This window comes from Canis aureus, chromosome 21, assembly GCF_053574225.1.
Source record: "Canis aureus isolate CA01 chromosome 21, VMU_Caureus_v.1.0, whole genome shotgun sequence".
NCBI classification, from domain to species: domain Eukaryota; kingdom Metazoa; phylum Chordata; class Mammalia; order Carnivora; family Canidae; genus Canis; species Canis aureus.
The window spans coordinates 45,110,085-45,128,877 of NC_135631.1; the positions used below are offsets into that span (position 1 = coordinate 45,110,085).

At 42.6% G+C, this 18,793-nt stretch overlaps 1 protein-coding gene across 4 annotated transcripts in view; it reads right to left on the minus strand.

The window, feature by feature from the left end:
- Positions 1-3,141: 3,141 nt before the first annotated feature.
- Positions 3,142-18,793, minus strand: part of AMPH (amphiphysin) — a 212,028-nt gene continuing 196,376 nt past the window's right edge. For all 4 annotated transcript variants that reach the window (XM_077864094.1, XM_077864092.1, XM_077864093.1 and 1 more), the window contains 4 exons: positions 14,412-14,621; positions 12,279-12,518; positions 9,686-9,787; positions 3,142-4,371 (listed from right to left, as the gene is read on the minus strand). In XM_077864094.1, the coding sequence (XP_077720220.1) occupies positions 4,264-4,371; positions 9,686-9,787; positions 12,279-12,518; positions 14,412-14,621 (660 nt within the window). In that variant the 3' untranslated portion in view covers positions 3,142-4,263. The remainder of the gene's footprint in view (positions 4,372-9,685; positions 9,788-12,278; positions 12,519-14,411; positions 14,622-18,793) is intronic.

Genomic DNA, 18,793 nt, shown 5'->3' on the forward strand with positions numbered 1-18,793 from the left:
ATTTCCAGACAGCTGGCACACACACAAAGAGATTGGGGGTAATGCAGTCCCACCCAACGCCCCTTTCCAACACCCACTAGAGAAGCAAGACAAGTTAGCAAAGGTGACAGAGAGGGAACAACCAGAGAACAGGAAAACAGGAGAATACTTTCTTGGGCTTAGGGTTTGAAAAGGTTTGATGGCATCATCCGATGCCACAAAAATCACTTGGTGGTCACTGGTAGGTTTCTGCAGAACAGAGAACCGGACACAGAGTTTAATGGTATCTGTCCCCAGAGCAGGGAGGGCATGAGGCCATCTGCCAGGCGGCAGTGTCCTTGGCCAAGGCACCCCTGCTTGAGCCACTTTCTGTGGCTTTCCAACGCATTAACAAGTGTTCCTCTGGAGCGAAGAGCAGCCCCTCCTTGGCTGATGCTGGGGAGGGTAAACACACAACGCTGACCTGACCTACAAGCATGAGGCCACCTGAGTGTTGGACCTGAGCTCCCGGGTGACTAGGAATGTGCCGGATTCTAGGAAACAGAGAAAAGTCTAGATGTCCTTTGAAAGAGCTTCAGGGTACCTGGCTCAGTTTGCATCCATTGAAGGGTTGTGTCTCAATGAGCATTTAAGCTGCAACAGTCAACACATGCTACCACGAAGCAGTCCTAGAACAGGCTATCAGCGGAGTCGCAAACTGTTTGGACGGACTACTAGCTTACCCCAGACACTGTGTGTGGCTTTTATGGACGTGGGATCACCCTTGCTGTGCGCCCCCAGGGCTGCTGCCCCTGAGCCGCCAGGGCCATCCCCAGGGGTGCCCCGTGCTGGATGAGGAGACAGTAGGTCCGTCTCAGGCCAGGGTCAAGGATGGACAGAACCCCAGAGCTGTGGGCTTTCCAAGTCTGCAGAGAGAATATCGGTCACTGTGTTCCCCACGAAGCCACCAGGTGCCCGACTCCGTCTATCAGAGACCCAGGAAGACGGTGGCTGTACCACCTTGCGAGGGGGGCGGGTGCGTGATGTTCATCTCCGGGGTCGGGCTGGTGATGGTTAGGAGCTATGCAGCTGGGCTCCCGGTGAACACTGAAGGTAGCTCGGACTCTTCTGGAAAGATCCGTGGGGCCGCAGGAAGGCACACCAGCTCCAGTGGAAGGCTTCCAGGTGACTCGGGCGGCATCATCGCTGAGCGCAGCCCTCTGTCCCTCTCTGATCTCTCAGCAGCTTTCCCTCTGATGCTGTCGCCGCACTGTCAGGAGCAGGAGGCCGAGGTGACAGCAGTGTGACAGCATGGTGCACGGAGCCCAGGGCTCCAGTTGTGCGGAGGGACTGTTAAAAATCCAGATTAAGAGAGGGCCTGCTTGGCAATTATAAGCACCACTCAGATATAAGTCAAGATTCTCTTCATGGTATTGCTGGGAGTGCCAGCTAGCTGTCTGTTTAATAAAAACCACAGGCTTGCTTCATGTGATTTTTTTTTTTTTTGAAGGGTCTTGGAACAGTTCGAAGGTCCACGTGCCACTGGGTTTGAAAGAGAAATCTGAAAACACAAAGAGCGGGCGTGGGTAGGACTTGCTGGGTCAAGGCCATTTGGAATAAAACATTGCTACGGATTCACCAACAGGACCCGGGGATGCGCCTACGATGGTTTGGTGACCTCAGGACTTGAGTCAGAAGTAACTGAGAGACAGAAACGGAAAGAACTTCCACACTAGTAGCCACATGTCCCCTAGAAAATCCACTGAGTGGAAAAGCAAATTCACACCATGTATGTGGACATTTCTGGAGAAGGCCTCTTTCCTATCATCCACCCCCCTCCTCCTCTTTATTTTCAGAGCTTTGGAAAATCCAGGATCTAGAGAATTCCTAAAACAAATCATCTGGTAACTTTTATTTGGTGTTAAAATATTTTTCAAGGGCTCTGAATGACTACTGAAGCACCTGCCATTTAGGAAGGGCTTAATACCATCTAGGAATGTTACACGTGTGGGCGGGACCTATCTAAGGAGCTGTGTCCTGCCACCTGCTCACCTGGAGAACCACGAGGGGCCTGGGGTGGGGAGGGGGAGTATGAGAGGGATTTCAGAGTAGCTGTTCCAGGAGAGGCAGCAATTGTGTTTCAAGAACATCAGGTGCATTTTATGACAAGAACTGAAAATTCAGTCTCATCGTTAACCTCTCCCACGCCCTCCAACGGCAGGCGCAGCTTCCTACTATCAGTCTTACATTGATGCAATTTATTTATTGAATTACTAGCTATGCCCCAGGTCCTGCTTGTTGTTTTCTTGCACTAAAGTAGCATTCATGATGATCCAACTTCCCTATCAATTGGCCCCTGGAAAAATACTGGGTTGATAACAGCTATTTCCCTATTAAGAAACCTGAAAGTCAGGAATCCACCAGGAGAACTGGCACCACAAGTCTGAAACACATATCAAGTTCAAAAGTCTAATAATGCCCATTCTTGACCAGGTTACATTGTGTACAGGATTATACCGGCAGAAGAGAGTAAATTGAAAGAAAGATATTGTTTTAAGAATTCTCCTCTAGGGGACACCTGGGTGGCTCAGCTGGTTAAGCTTCTGCTTTTGCTCAGGTCACGATCCCAGGGTCCTGGGGTTGAGCCCAGTGTCAGGCTCCCTGCTCAGCGGGGGGGTCTCCCTGTCCTTCTGCTGCTCCCCCTGCTTCTGCTCTCTCTCTGACAAATAAATAAAAATCTTAAAAAAAAAAATTCTCTTCTACAAACAGTGGTCCAGTGCATTGAGTTTTCTATTCCAGGTGATCTAATTGTTTCGGCGTTACCTGCAAGCATACACATGTCAGAAAGAAAAGTGACCAAAAAAAATGAGCTGGTGGGAGAGGAAACTGCTGATTATGAAGGCCATCAGATTTTCGGTGATACACAGACGGTCATAGCCGGCACCTACCAGGGGCCTCCGTCCACAGCTGTTATTTGTGCTGTAGTGATTGCTGGGCAGCTGGGCCCGCCGAGTGACCAGCAATGACTGGAAGGATGGGTTTCGGGGAAGGGAGGCGGGTTATGGAGCATAACCCAGAGGAACAAGCGTATTTCTGCACAAATAACAACTCCAACGTACACTGTTTCAAGTCGTGCATCCGACTGGACCAAGCTTTCCAAGACAAACGACTCCGCAGAAGGAATTAGGGTAATTGCTGGAGATTACCAAAGGTTTATTTGGAATGACACAGCACTGAAAACATAACTGTTACAGATGATTTGTGGATACAGCATACATCACCTATCTTATTTTAGGACAATCTGTGAAGATGAGTTGCATAAAGAGTTGGAAATAGGAGCTTTTTTTTTTTTTTTAATAGTGTTCTCTGGGGGTGGATTTTTTTACGCCCCATGAACCAGCCAATCGTAGAAAGGCAGAAGTTTGTTAACACTACATAGCTGCTCATCCCACCTAGCTTACCTCCAGCCACAGCAGCTGGACCTACACAGCGAGGCTCTGCTTTTGCCAAAGGGACAGCAGCCCTGACATGCTATTGGTCATTGCATCCTGAAAAATGCACTTTACAAAACACAGATACTGTCAACTGTTTTGGCAATGGGATGGCTGGTTTTGCCCAGAGGCAAAACTGGAACTGTAATGCCAGACAGAGCAAGAGCGATGCATGTATCAATGAGACTCCAGAGGCAAAGAGCTACAATGGGACGAGAGGAAGCTGCTATGCATATGTAGCACTGTGCATACACATAGATCCAGGAGCAATGGGAACGAGCATGTGTCACTGGGTGTCCATATACATGGAGAGAGGTGTTGGAAAAGAACACTGAAAACGTGTGCAGCAGTTTAGTCAACACAGTAAACTCGAAAGAGGGAGAGCGCACGTGCTCACACCTGTGCAGGGGCAGCAGATAATCTCGTACTACAGGATAATTCATCACGTCTTCCGCAGGGCAGCCACTCAGGACCATACAATCGGGGCAGAGAAATTAAGGTTCTGGTCTGGAGAAAGCTACTTTAGAACTTGTGGGAGGGGATCAAGTACAAGAGTCTCCACAGCTTGGACAAAGCACAAATAAACCTGTTACAGATAACGTGGGAACCAGTGAGTTTTCTGTAATTTACTTTTTTTCTCTTTTTTTTTTTTTTTTTTTTTTTGCACACATGCTCCATTGATCTATCTTTCCAAGCTTTGTCTGGCACCAGCCTGTAAATCATTAAAAGTGTAATAGCAAAAGTGAACTCTTCGGGTTTTCAGGAAGGATTAAACACTCAATAACCAGGCTCCTTCTACAATATGTTTTTGGCCCTAATCCAGGCGTCGGGTGAAGTTCTCTGGAAAGAGGCCTTTGTAGGTGGCAAGGTCTCTGTACTGAAGCCAGTCTGATTCCTTCACTCCTACCAGCCAGCCCGCATCCTGCAAGACAAAGAGAGAGCTTTCAAGGTCCAAGGAACTACTGGGAAAATCTGCATTGCCAACAGTTAACAAAATAATTTAGTGTTGTGATCCTGCACCAGTATATTACATGATATATAAACCAATGTGCTGGGACAGGTCAGTGGGAAGGCTTGTCCCAAAGAAGTTGTTAGGTGAAAAAAAGATAAATAACAATAAACATTTGAATCTGGGCAAGCTAACTGAACATTAATACAAATAGTATAATTTTGTGTAAAGTACAGCTCATTAACTGGATTATGAAATGAGTTCTTAAGGAAAAGGATTAGAATGCTAACCATTTGAAAATATGTCACGCCCAAGAACGCTCCCTATCCTGTGGGTCATAGTGAAGAAGTGACTTAAGGACCCAGGTCAGAATATAGTGCAGACAAAGCCATTGGAAGGTCTCATATTCCATCCCAAACCACTTGCTTATAAGAAAGTACTCTGTGCCCCCAGCTCACATCATGTGACCCAAATAAACCACCACACCCAAAGCACAGCAAATAATAACTGCTAGATCTGGGTACCTGCTCTTGCCATTGTGTATGTTGTTGCATTTATAATATCCCATTTTTCAAGTTTATATGAACTACAAGGCAGTATGTTGTCATGATACTCTTGCTGGAAACATCATATATTCTTTATATACACTTTATAAATTATTCCTTATAAACGTTGGTCTATCTTATAGGAGCATCATCATAGAAATGAAGCCATAGAATGGAGGCTGGTATTTGCCCTTGGCCTCTTGCAGATAAGCAGAGCCTAGATGGAAAACGTGAGTGGAAGGAGCAGCACAAAACATACAGACCGTATAATGCAAAACTAGTGGGAAATGACTTGTCTTTATTATGTTAACCAATACATGAAAGAGATCCCACTTAGGATGAGGGATGGCCAGATTTAATCTGAAGCAATTCCCAACAGAATTCAAGTACATCAGATAAAATGAGGTCTCCAAAATTAAATAAAGAAGCTGAATACATTCCCTCTTGATGTAATCTGAGACTATAAATTGATGCTGTTATATAGACAAGCAATATAAGCATTTAGACAGGCCAATTTTTGAAAGTGGAAAAAAAAAAAGAAAAAGATGACTCAATAAAATGACTGATAATGATCCTAGCTAGGAGGAAGAGTGTCCTCTTTAAAATTATGATGTTATATTTGTGAAGGGCGAAGCTATACTTAAAGTAAAAGATGATAACTAAATTTTTTCTGAACCTTCAGCAAGCATCTAAAAGGCCATATTTTCCCCCACAAGTGTCTGCATTCGACTTTATTTACAATGAGTGAAAAATCTGCTGGAGTCGAGTCATGCATTTAAAATGGTTTCAATAAAGAAAGTAAGTTAAGAACTGGCACAAACTCAGAATCAAGATACATTCTAACATGTATATTCTGAAATACAATTTATATAGTAAAGTGAAAAGGACTGGCCAAGATCAATCCCTAGCTGAGGCAAATAGGGAAAATTAGATTTGAACTGCTTAAAATATGTGGTAGAAGAAAGATTTACAGTTCTGGCAGTGGCAAAATAGCTTGTATCAGATAAATGCTTCTGCACAGAACTATTACTAACACTAGAATATATATTTATACGTATCTCTATATTTATACATATGCATGTATGTATGCATATATGCAACTATTTATATATGGAAATGACGTAAAATATATAATCTAAAGTTTATACAATGGGATTGTTACAAGTAATAGAATTGATATATATAACAACTATTTGAAGGCACCAGCAGTGACCCAAAGCCAGCAAAAACTGGAGAATATTTAATCCCCAAAGTAGGAAATTGTACTGGGTGAGATCCGAGCTAATAAGGCTTTCCTCCTGAGGATTATCCTTAGTCTCTGTGATGCAGGGCATTCAAAGGAGGAGTGGAGGGCTTCCCCTGTATTTTTAAGGGGGATAGGGATACCCCGAAAAGAAGAGATGTACAAAGGTAGGTTCCCAAATATGCGAAACTTCCCTAAAATCCTGAGCTTCTCCCATAGTCTGTGAATATACAGGAGCTCCCCCAAGGAGTCTGGGAGAAAGGCCGGAAAGCTATGAAGAAATTTAAGCCCTGCCCATGGAGGGGAGGCGGAGTCCAGAGTCTGAGTCCCACCAAGTTAGGAGGCTTCAGGATTTCTACTAAAATCCCAGAAGGGCTGCCGTTTTCGGAAGTAAAAGATGTCTCAGGACTAAGAACTCATCTTAAAAGTCAAGGCAAAATTGAAGCAGAATCACCCTAACAAAGTATAAAACAAAAGCTCCACAGATTCAAGCTAACTATCTAGTAATTTCCATGTCTCCTACGGGGGCGGGGGCAAGCTTCAGAGATAGAAAATAGAATCCAGACTCTACAATGCGTCCGTTATTCATAACAAAAAATTACTATAGATATGAGAATAAAGAGGAACATAGCCCCCTCAGATAAAAGGCAACTGATGTAAATGTGCGCTGAGATGGGCTAGTTTTTTGGGATTAGCGGTAAGAAATTAACGCGGCTATTACAAATATGTACAAGTACCTGCCACCAAAAGATGGCAATAGTGAAAGAATAGATGGGAAATCTCAGGAAAGAAATGGCAACTAAATAAAGAAAAAACCTACATTATCGTTATAGAATTGTGTAAGCATAGCATCCAAAATGAAAAAGTCGCTGGATAAGCTTTCCACAACCAGAAAAAAGTTGTCACTGCAATTGAGGACAAATCAGAAGAAATGATCCAAAAAGAAATAAACATTGAACAATAAAAGAACCGTCGTTGACATCAATGAGTCCAACAGGTATGTAATTAGGGAATCATTAAAAGAGGAGAAAGAGAGAGGGGGCGGGGTCTTCGGGGGGGGAGAAAAAAGAAAAAAAAAGAGGAGAAAGAATGAGCCAGCACAGAATTTAAGAAATATGAGCTGAAAGTCTTCCAAATTAATGGAAAAGATCAGGTTACAAATCTAAGCACTTCAGTGAACCCCCAAGCATGAAAATACAAAAAAAAAAAAAGCCCCAAGATCTAAGCACATTACGTTGAACTGATGAAAATCAAACATATAGAGAATTTTTTTTAAGATTTTATTTATTCATGAGAGACACACACACACACACACACAAAGAGAGAGAGAGAGGCAGAGACACAGGCAGAGGGAGAAGCAGGCTCCCTGCAGGGAGCCCGATGTGGGACTCGATCCCAGGACTCCAGGATCACACCCTGGGCTGAAGGCTCACTGAGCCACCCAGGTGCCACGATACAGAAAAATTCTTAAAATTAGTCAGGAACAAAGTCACAGTGGATACCCAGAAACAATGTTAAACAAATAGCAGCTGAGCAGAAAACAGAAAACAATGGAAAAACATCTTTAAAGAGTTGAAAGAAAAAAGTCAACTCAGAATTCTTTGTCTTGGGAAAATATCTTTAAAAATGAAGATGAATGAGGAGCCTGGGTGGGGACCTGGCTTTGGCTCAGGTCATGATCCTAGGGTCCTGGGATTGAGCCCTGCTGAGCAGGGAGTCTGCTTCTCCCTCTCCCTCTGCCACTCCCCCTGCTCGTGCTCTCTCTCTCTTTCTCTCTCTCTCTCTCTCTCTCTCTCTCTCTCTCTCTCAAATAAATAAATAAAATCTTTTTAAAAATGAAGGTGAATAAAGACATTTTCGGTAAACAGAAGCTGAGAGTATTTATTGCCAGCAGATAAGCACTGTAGGAATTAGTAAAGAAAATTTTTCAGGCAGGGGTGCCTGGCCGGCTCAGAGCCTGGGATTCTTGATCTCAGCATTGTGAGTTCAAGCCCCACGCGGAGTATAGAAATTACTGAAAAATAAAATCTTTAAAAAAAAAAAAAAAGGGAAAAAGCCAAAGCACTCTGAAGAATAGTATTTAAAAAAAAATAGAAAGAAAAATTTTTCACATAGAAAGGACATGAGACCAGATAGAAACTTCAGATCTATAGGAAGAACCAGGAAGAGTCCAGGAAATGATAAACAGGTTGGTAGACATAAGACTAGCTTTTTTTGCTCTTAATGTCTTTAAAACAACTTACAGTTAATGCAAAAAAAAATGTGAGTTTATATGATGGAGTTTTTAATGATTTTGAGATATGTAGACACTTTTGCCTGATACTGGTAATTAATGTTTTGCTACTTTTTGCCTTGAAGAGTGTATCTGAGGTTTTAACAATTTTATTAATCCTTTCAAAGAACTAACTTCCTGACTTACTCATTTTCTCCATTGTGTATCTTTTTAGTGCATTCATTTGTGAATTTATTTTTATTATTTCTTTCTTCTGTGTGTTTTGGACTTAATGTGATCATTTTTTTATTTTCTTAGGCTGAAAACTTAGAACTCGATGATCACTAGGAAGTATTTTTTTTTAATTTACACTGTGATTTGTTTGATCTAGATTATTCAGAAGTATATTTTGAAATTTTTTAAATATTTAGAGCTGTTAAAGCTATTATCGTTGTTACTGATCTCTAATTTTATTGCGGTAGAGACTTTGACGCAGAAACTACTCTATCTTGGTAAGTGTATCATCAAGAGAAAGACAAAATGTGGGGCATGGGAAGACAGCCTTAATCTCTAAAGTAGTGACTTTATTTTGGGAAGAGAAAGCTCAGAAGTCTCCTTGAGAATATTATGGAGATTATAGCTCTTCTCTCCAGAAAAACCTGTTATTAGGCACGTTTACACATTTTGCATACTATTTAGAGGCTCACAAATCCTATGAATAAGAACAAAATGGAATTTTCAGCATCTTCACATTAGAAAACTATACTCAAAGGTGATTCATTTTAAGACTTTTAAAACTGAGGTATAATTTAAATCCTGGGTAATGCAAACATCATTTAAGTGTAGTTTAGTGACTGCTGACAAATGGGTACACACATGTAATCCACACCCCTATTCAGAGAGAAAATGGTTCCATCCCCAGGAATTTCCTTCATGTTCTTTCCTGGTCAATATCCACAGTTTTCAAAGGGATTTTGAGTATATCTAGTGGCTACATTTCCTAAAAACTACATTTCCTAAAGACTACATCCCTAAGTAAGGGATGTGCAAAGTAAGAAATGATCATCTCTTTGTATCAAAAAGAAACAATGCAATAGTATCCCCAAAAGAGATCTCCTAACAAGAAAAAGTTAGCCATGTCCTGTGCTCATTAGGCCTAAGCCCTTTTCTGAGAGCTGCTTTGTAGCATCTCAGAAAATAGAAATGTTTTCAGTTGCTCACTGTGTCCCAGTGATGCTCAGAAAAACAACAACAGAGCCCGGAGAACCTTTCTGTCTCACTCTTTACCTGGTCAGCTTCTGAATCTGAGGGGACCACCAACACCACGTCACCCCTTTGCAGGGTCAGTTCATCAGAATTTGCTGCCTCGAAATCGTGCAGTGTTTCCACCTGCAAAAGATTTTAAAAGAGTTTACTCATTTTAAAAAGAAAAGGAAACGTAACACTGAAGTCTCCTAGCCAGATTATCAGCAGGGACTGGTAGGCTTGAAGCCCCTCCAAGCTGAACAAAAAAGACAATGATCCTTGCATATCCCAAGGGAGAAGGCCTCTAAACATAGAAAGGAACTCCTGTTTCCTTAAAACATTCAATGTTTGAAGACTGACACTGAGACAATTTGGATGTATGCAATGCCTTCTGCAAGAGTTGAAACTATGTACTGCACACTAATTAAATTTAAATTCATCATATTTTTGTTAGGTATTTACATTTCATTATCACTGATACTTTATTATTGTCCATCTTTAAACTTGAACTAAAAATAAAAGTGCCTAGCAGAAAGTTCCTCTAACTCCACTTCTGTCAAGTAATTAATAACTGGAAAAATCAGGGGTGCCTGGTGGCACAATTGTTAAGCATCCGACTCTTGATTTTGGCTCTCAGGTCACGATCTGGGGGTGGTGAGACTGCACCTCGGGTTGGGCTCCACACTGAGCACAGAGCCTGCTTAAGGTTCTCTCTCCCTTTCTCTCTACCCCTTCTCCAACGCCCCTCCTCGAAAAAATGAAATAAAAATAAAATTGTACATATAACATTTAAAAAAATAGTTGGAAAAAGTCATCACTTCCCATGTTATATGGGAATTACTATTTAATTAAACCCAGTGATCAATTCCTTTATAAACTTCCTTCCCTATCTTACCTTTTAAACCAAGCCAATCTGTTTCTTTTCTTTCTTTAAAAAAAAAAAAAAAAACTAGAACATACTTGGGGTGCCTGGCTGGCTCAGGAGGAAGAGCATGCGACTCTTGATCTTGGATCTTGGGGTTGTGAGTTTGAGCCTTACCTTGGGTGTAGAGATTATTTAATCAAATAAACAAAATTTAAACATCAATGTGCAAATTAAAGTTGCACAGCATGGTAATTCTATACATGTATACACTGTAATAGGATGCCATTGTTCCGATACTGAGCACCTCTATCATGTTACATAATTATCATTTCTTTCTACCAGGTTGGAATAATTAAGATCTAGTCTCTGAGCAAGTTTGATGATTATGATACAATATTGTTGTCTATATTCACTATGCTGTGCATTGGATCTCTAGGACTTACCTACTACTCACTGCAAGTTTATACCCTTAAACAATACCTGTCCTTTCCCCCTTATCCTTTTTAACCCTTTTTTTGAAAGATTTCTTTAAAATTTGATAAGAAACTTTCAAAAACAAAAGTAGAAAGAACAATCTAATGACCCACATACTTACCCAGCTTGAGCAACTACTCCGTCAGGGATGGGTTATTTCCCCCATGTCCCTCCCCTCAGCCCTGACACCTGAGGATTAAGCGATTGGCTATTAAAATGTGTATTTTGCATGTAATGTCAGAGCTGGAAATGACTGATTCCCCAACTCACTCTTCTGCTGAGAAACTGAAGCGCAGAGAGAGGAGTGATGTTCCTCAGGCCACACTGCACTTAGGGAGGGAAGCCGGGATGGGCCCAGGCAGGCTGGCTGGTGTATAATCCAGCCCAGGAGCAGGTGCACACACAGAGGATTTCTGAGGTCTGAGCCCAGGGCTGAAGGGACTCAACAGGGCTTTGAGAGGAGCATGGGAGGCCACTTGGGGGGGAGCGGGGGAGGGGAAGATCTCACCCACTCACTACCAAGGGACATATCATTTGTCCCGTGGCGAACTTTAACTATGGATTGCTGAACAATGGAAAGTCATTACTGTCATTGCTGCTTGTGCAGCAGCCCGGAAATCCTGCCATTTTACAATGTGATGTGGGGACAGCAGTACAGAGAAAGAATACATACTGCAAAATGCAGAAGTAAACATCCGAAAACCAGAGGTTCCAGCAAAAGCACCTCAAAGCAGAGGACGGACAAAGGGCCACCAGATGAAAACAGTGTGGATGGAACTAGAGGGTATTAGGCTAATTGAAATAAGTCAATCAGAGAAAGACAATTATTATATGATCTCACTCATATGTGGAATTTAAGAAACAAAACAGAGGATCATGGGGGAAGAGAGGGAAAAATAAAACAAGATAAAATCAGAGAGGGAAGCAAACCATAAGAGACTTAATAATAGGAAACACACTTGAGGGTGGCTGGGGGGGAGGTGGCTGGGGGGATGGGGTAACTGGGTGATGGGCATTAAGGAGAGTACGTGGTGTAATTAATGAGCAGTGGGTGGTGTATACAACTGATGAATCCCCAAACCCTACCTCTCAAACCAATAATGCATTATATGTTAGTTGAATTTAAGTAAAATTTTTAAAATGCAAAAAAACAAAAAACAAAACAAAACAAAAAACCCAAACAAAAAACTCACAGCAACATGAGGTGCATACTAGATTCAGGAAAATATTAAAAAAAAACAAAAACAAAAAACCAAACTGAACAAAACACAAACAAACAATAACAAATGGCAAGACCTTGTAGAGGAAGCCGGGAGGCACTTCCAGAGACTCCTCGCTCGCAGCCAGAGCAGAGGGCAGCGGCTGGGAGTCCTCCCCCGCCTTGGGCTCTGGGGCCAGCTCTGGTAGCTCAGTGGTGGGGCCGGGAGCGGCGGCAGCGGGGGTCTCCATGGACTCTGCACCTGCAGGTGCTTCGTGGTCTCCCTCCCCTTCATTGTTGGAGGCGGGCTCTATGACGACTGAAGGGATGACCTTCTCCTGGAGGAAGACAAATGTGGGGGTGCTGAGCAGGGGCTGGGAAGAAAGACTTCTGTGTCCTCAAGGGTGCCATGGGCTGCTTCTATTGCCGACCCACTGTCCGTGGCTCCCACTTTCCCCACCTCCTCCATTCAGCAAAACATCCGCCATTCCCCAAACCTGGCCCAAACCTTTGGGCCTCAAGCCTTGCAGGACCTTCCTCCTGACACAGCCGCCATCCTAGCTCTCCAGAGATAGAAACCCTTAGGACTCTTTCTGCATCCTTGAGCAGTCAAGGCAGTTTGTGAAGAGTGGGGTTTCTGTGGAAATTGGGAAGAAGGCTAGGAGGCTGCAGGGAGGGAGGGGGAGACCTGTTGGGGTGGAGAGACAATCCTGAAGTGCTTCCAGCAATGGCCTCATCTTTGCCATGGACCACTCTCTTGTCCCACTGAATACTTTCACTGCCTGAAGCTGACATTTAACCTCCTGTGATCGCCTTTCTCTCAGAAGCCCCGGGGACTCCTGAGGAGCCAGCAACCATGTTGTTAGGACAGATCTGGCTTGTATTGGGAGAAAATCTCCATCTGCTTTGCTTGCGGATCACCATGAGAGCCCACGCTGCCGTTACAGCTGGAGGGATGACAGTGCCCACCAACCACTCTGAGGACGCTCCACTCTTGCGGGGAGCAGAACCAAAGGGTTGAGATCTCCTTCTTATTTTCTAACAAAGATGAGCGAGGAGACAAATTTCCCTAGCATAGTGGAAGTCTGGAGATGTTTACTGCCTCTCAGATCAAGTTCTATATTCCCTCAGATACCAGCGGGCTTAAACACTTCCATTTTTCAATTTGGAGAAAATAATGCCCTTTTTCAACAAGTCTAACAATATCATATAAAAACACTTCTGGCATCATGACAAGAAAATTTCAGGAACAAATGGAACATACTGTTGAGCTATTTCTCCAAATACCAATACTACCCGCTGTTTTTCTAGTGGGATGAAAGGGATCATTTAGTTTCAAGCTTTGAATAACCCTGGAGAGATTTGGGGGAAATTTCTTTTTTTTGGGGGGGGGGAATTTCTTATGAGTAAACTAATCAGGACAAAGGAAAAGCATAACACTGAGAGCCCACTTGTCATTGTTATGTTCTGGAATCTAGACCGAGCATGGGGTTTAGAAGGGTGGCCCTTGCTGTGTGCCCCCACAACCCAAACACACACATCATGGAATATATGGATTTGTTGACTTTGAAGACTTCTCTGAAGAAGGGAGGAGCTGGAGCTAATCCGGCAACTTCGTGTGTGTATTTAATGACCTGTTGGCCATTTGAACGTGCAAATGGGATATGCTTTTGGAGAAAGAAGCACCTACTGGTGAATTTGTGGGCACTCTAGTGATAATAACGACCCCTAAATACCACAAATAATGATAGGATTTAACTATGGATATCGGGTTCTCCTCGTGTGCCTGGCACTGGGCTAAGCATTTTTCTCAGGTCATCCATACAACAACCCCATCATCTGGTCACATTCTCTTCCTCCCTCCACCTCACCTGTACATCGTCCAAGGTTTATTCTTTTTTTCCATCACTAGGGGCCTGTGTGGACCTCGCGACACTGACACAGAGAAAGCCAGGCCCACTCTTGCTGAGAATCTCATAAACAAATTCACAAATAATAATAAATAATACAAGTCATATACATAAATAAAATAAATTTAAAATACATAAAATTGTACATGTTATGTATATATGCATGAGTGCACATATATATACTATTATATATATACTATATATAGTATGTGGTAAAGCAGGGTACCACACAATGGCCACAAACCTGTTCTGTGCCCAGACTTGTTACCAGCACCAACCAGTAAACAACATTCCACCCACCCCCCTCCCGGGGACACTTACCGGAGGGGCTACTGCCTCTGCTTCTTCCAGTTGAGATCTGTCACCATCTACGGCCTGTGTGGCTTCAGTGTCAGGCCTGGCCTCCTCTACACTTGCTCCTTCGCCAGGAGGAAGAACTGCTTTGTCCGCCTCTGCTTCCTCCACCGGGGCCTCCTCGGCTGCTGACACGGAGGTTCCAACAGTCACGTCAGCATCCGTTCCAGGTATGACCTGCAAATCGTATGACCAGTCAGGTCATGTCTGTATGTGCCTGGGCGACAAGAAGGGCCAGACCCAGCCCCACTGCGGAGGTTCATCAGATGAGGATGTGTAAGGTACCAGAGCCCTGGATGCAGGCAGGGTGAATCTGCCCTCCATCCTCTCTTCCAGGGAATAAAGGGCACAGCATAGGGAACATAGCCAGGGGTATCATAGTAACACCGTAGGGTGCCAGATGGTGGCTCTACCTCAGCTGAGTGGAGTATAAAATACTTGTGGAATCACTAGGCCATACACCTGAACCTAACGGAACATGATGTGTCAACTGTATTTCAGTTAAAAAAAAAAATGACTACCCTTCTTTCTGGGCCTACAATGATGCTACTACATTCCTCAGCTTTCCTTGCAGTTAGGTTCAGAGAATGGAATTTGAGTGGAAGTGACATATGTCATTTGCGACACATGGCTTTTAAGGGTTAGGTGGTCCCCTTCACAAGCTGTTTCTACTTTTGTTGCCTGAAAGCAGGTGGTCACAAAACCCTACAAGACACGGAAGTCACAGAATGGAAAGGGTCTCACCCTCAAACCTGGCCCATGGAAGAAAGCTACCTAAGAAAGGCAGCCAATCATGCAAAGTCAGAATTTAGAAAAACCACATTTCAGTATAAACTCTAAAATCCTCATGGGGAAGGTCCCAGAAGCTAAATCACATCCACAAAAAAAAAAAAAAATATGTACTGGGGAGTTTTCTCAATGAGACTTCTTGAGAATGAAGGGCAAATAATTTTTGTTTTGAAATATGCATTATAAAAAATCCCATCAAATTTTAGGTCTTTTTAATAGGAGAAGTGAAATAGGAAAAAAAATGAGAATTTTCTAAGGTTGCGTATAGTCAAAAGAAGTATTTAAAACGTGCAATAGGTAAATAAAGAAAGTGCAATCAGAAGTTTTAGCTTTGAGCAGACTGGTTATAGGGCACACATCTAAGACTCTAACATCAGTTTGGCAGGCCTGATTCGAGAAGCTCAAATCAGAAAAGACAGAGGAAGACTATTCGATTGGTCTATAATATACCCAGGACACGTATTTCAAAAATTGATCTTGCTATCTGATGTGATTAGCTTAGCCATTCCTCTTCTTTATTGAATAAATTCTACCCATTTTGTTCTGCTGGGTTAAGAAAGCTCCAGTGTTGCTGATACTGACTCTCAGACCCAGACCAGAGAATGGACAATGCCTACGAGATTGGGCATCAGAAGTGGGAGATGCAGAAGGTGAGAGCAACACATTTTTAAAAACCTTTCTTCTGACTCACATCTACAGGTGACACATTAAAGAAAAATAACCTGCCATGGAATCCACTGTTCTACAACAGAACACTTTACTTTCGGGATGAAATATAGTGCTAACAGCTACGCTATTTGTCATATGGCCAAGGATTACTTATATTTTGGAAATTTACCTGCCTCTCTTATAGAAATTTGGCTCTCCATGCAAAGTGTGCAATGATTGAAAATGTGGTCATGAGCCACGATGTACCATTTCTTTCTTTTTTAATTTCCCCATCTTGTCTTTAAGGTACTGGGTTCAGAAAAGTGATCCTTTATATGAATATATGAATATATTTATTCATATATTCATATATTCATATATGAATAAATATATTCATTTAAAGCTAATTTAAATGCTAACAATTACTGAAGTGGGAATTCAGATTTTGGTGAATGCCAATCCCCCTAATAGAAAGTGTGTTTAAAGACTTAAGAGACTTTCATCTCTTGTTTTATATAAACACTGGTCTTTGTAAGGATGTATTGTTGATGTTATCAAGAGAGTAAGAATCGGAATGTAAACTAGCAAGGCATCTTCATCCCAGGAAGAACAGAGAACAATTGCTCATAGCTTTATTGTTGAAGAAATGAACAGGCTCTTTCCAGCATCGAAGGCCTACCTAGCCAAGTTCTTCCATAGCAGAAACTATATACCTAAAGACAACGTGCCTACAATGGACTTTCAGGCTCAAATGTAGAAAGCAAGTTGTGTTATCATAATTCCAAGTTATTTATGCTTTCCATCTGCTTGGAAAATCACACCTATAGTGTGAATATCCCCCTGGTTTCAGACCAGATGGACCATATATCATGCAGATGGTATGGGCAAATAGAGCAGTAGACACCACCCCACACACACATAACACACATACACATCATGATAGATCGGGAAGCGACAACTATGTTGTTTAATAGGCTACTCCCTCAAGTGATTATGCGTAAATCCTTCCATACCTATATGTGCCAAGCACACACTATTAGTGACTGGATTTTACACTCAACTGAATTGATATATGTCCAGAAGGGAATGTATTTCTGTGAAGTATTAATGGTGCTGCCAAAAATAATTTAACTCTCTCCATACAAATGTTGACGAGTCCCTGACTCATCTCTAGCGCTCTAAATAGCTATCAATTTGATTGCACCAGATTTTACTTCTGCAAGATATACCTTGAAATAGGTCATCAACCTCACCTTTGCTAAATGACTTAACCAGGCGTCCCTGGCTGGGTGTGACTTAGACCTGAGTGTGGCCTGCGGTGATGCCAGCCACCAGCAGGTGGAGGCCAAGCGCTCTGTCCACCAACTCTGACGTTTGCTGAACTCAAAAAGCATATACCTCAGCTTCCTTCTGTCAGCAACTTACCTGATCTCTGTCACATACACAAAAAGGGATGGAGGGATGATGGCCAATAAAAATCACCAAAGGATTGAAATTAACAATGCGAGTAAAGGCGAGGGGCTAAGGGAACTGGCACTTTGACTACAGAGAGGAAAGGCCAGCGCTTCGAATGGCCTACTTGGAAAAGGGAAGAAATAAACATCCCTCCCTTCTTAGGGTTCACTAGCAATGAATTCCTATTTCTCTAGCCAAATACAACATTTTGATTTTACAGGCCTTAAGAATATTACAGAAACAGAGAAGGACTGTCTGCTACCTGTATTCCCTATCTTTCTGCTTCCAGAATTGCTCTGAAAATCAGGGGTCCCCAACCTTCCCTTTATTTTTTTAAAGATTTTATTTATTTAATTCATGAGAGACACAGAGACACAGGCAGAGGGAGAAGCAGGCTCCATACAGGGAGCCTGATATGGGACTCGATCCCGGGACCCCAGGATCATACCCTGGACCGAAGGCAGATGCTCAACCTCTAAGCCACCCAGGCATCCCCCAATCTTCCCTTTATGTCTAGAACCTGTAGCACACGTTCTGCTCTTGCCAAAATATTCCCAACACGTATTTACTAACTGTAGTAACAGAACAACATAAAAACACAACAGGAAACAGGACTCCCACTTGCTCAGATTAGGTGTTAGCTGCAGATCAAATCAGAGACAGACTGAAATTTTCAATTGACAATTATCCCTCTTTTTCTTATTATTTTTATGGATTCCAACTTGTTAGCTATTTGTAGATTGAGAAATGGAAAACATTTTCTGGACTCTGCTTGCTACCGGAAATGTTACACCTGCTACGAAAAACCACAATGTTTCAAGACTATTTGCAGAGTTTTTTGTTTGTTTGTTTGTTTTAAGTGTCATCGGGGAGACCAGAGGACCAAAACCACTGAAAGTATTTCAAGCCTTTGACATTCAAGGTGGTTCATTTTTTTCTCGTCCTTCCAAATGTTAAGGGAAACACCATTACCTTCTGCCAAAACGGTACTGTCTGTTTGTTGCCCAAATGTATTTATGGTGGGAAACATCTAATACAAAGAGACATAAAAAAAAGTTCTCCCTGCCCTCGGACACATGTTTACCGTATTCACAAGGCCCATGGGGCAGAGACTATTGGCAATTTGCACGCACATCACACAAACCCCAGGATCAGTATGGGACATCTTTGGGAAGGTGAATGGCTCTCACTTTATCACACTATACAGATCCTACTGCTTTCTTCAACTTTTGCCCCAACAATCTCCTTGATGGAAAGCGATGTGGTCATGGCATTCATGTCACAGTCCTTCCAAACACCTGTTAGCAAAATTTCTGAAGGTGGGATGAAATGAAGGCAAACTAACAATGGCCTGTGTATCCTGCAAAATAGGGAGACACAACACGATGACACAAAAGGGCCAAGCCCTCCAGGAGATGGTGCCGTGAGAGCAGGTCAACAGGGACCCAGGCTCTGGA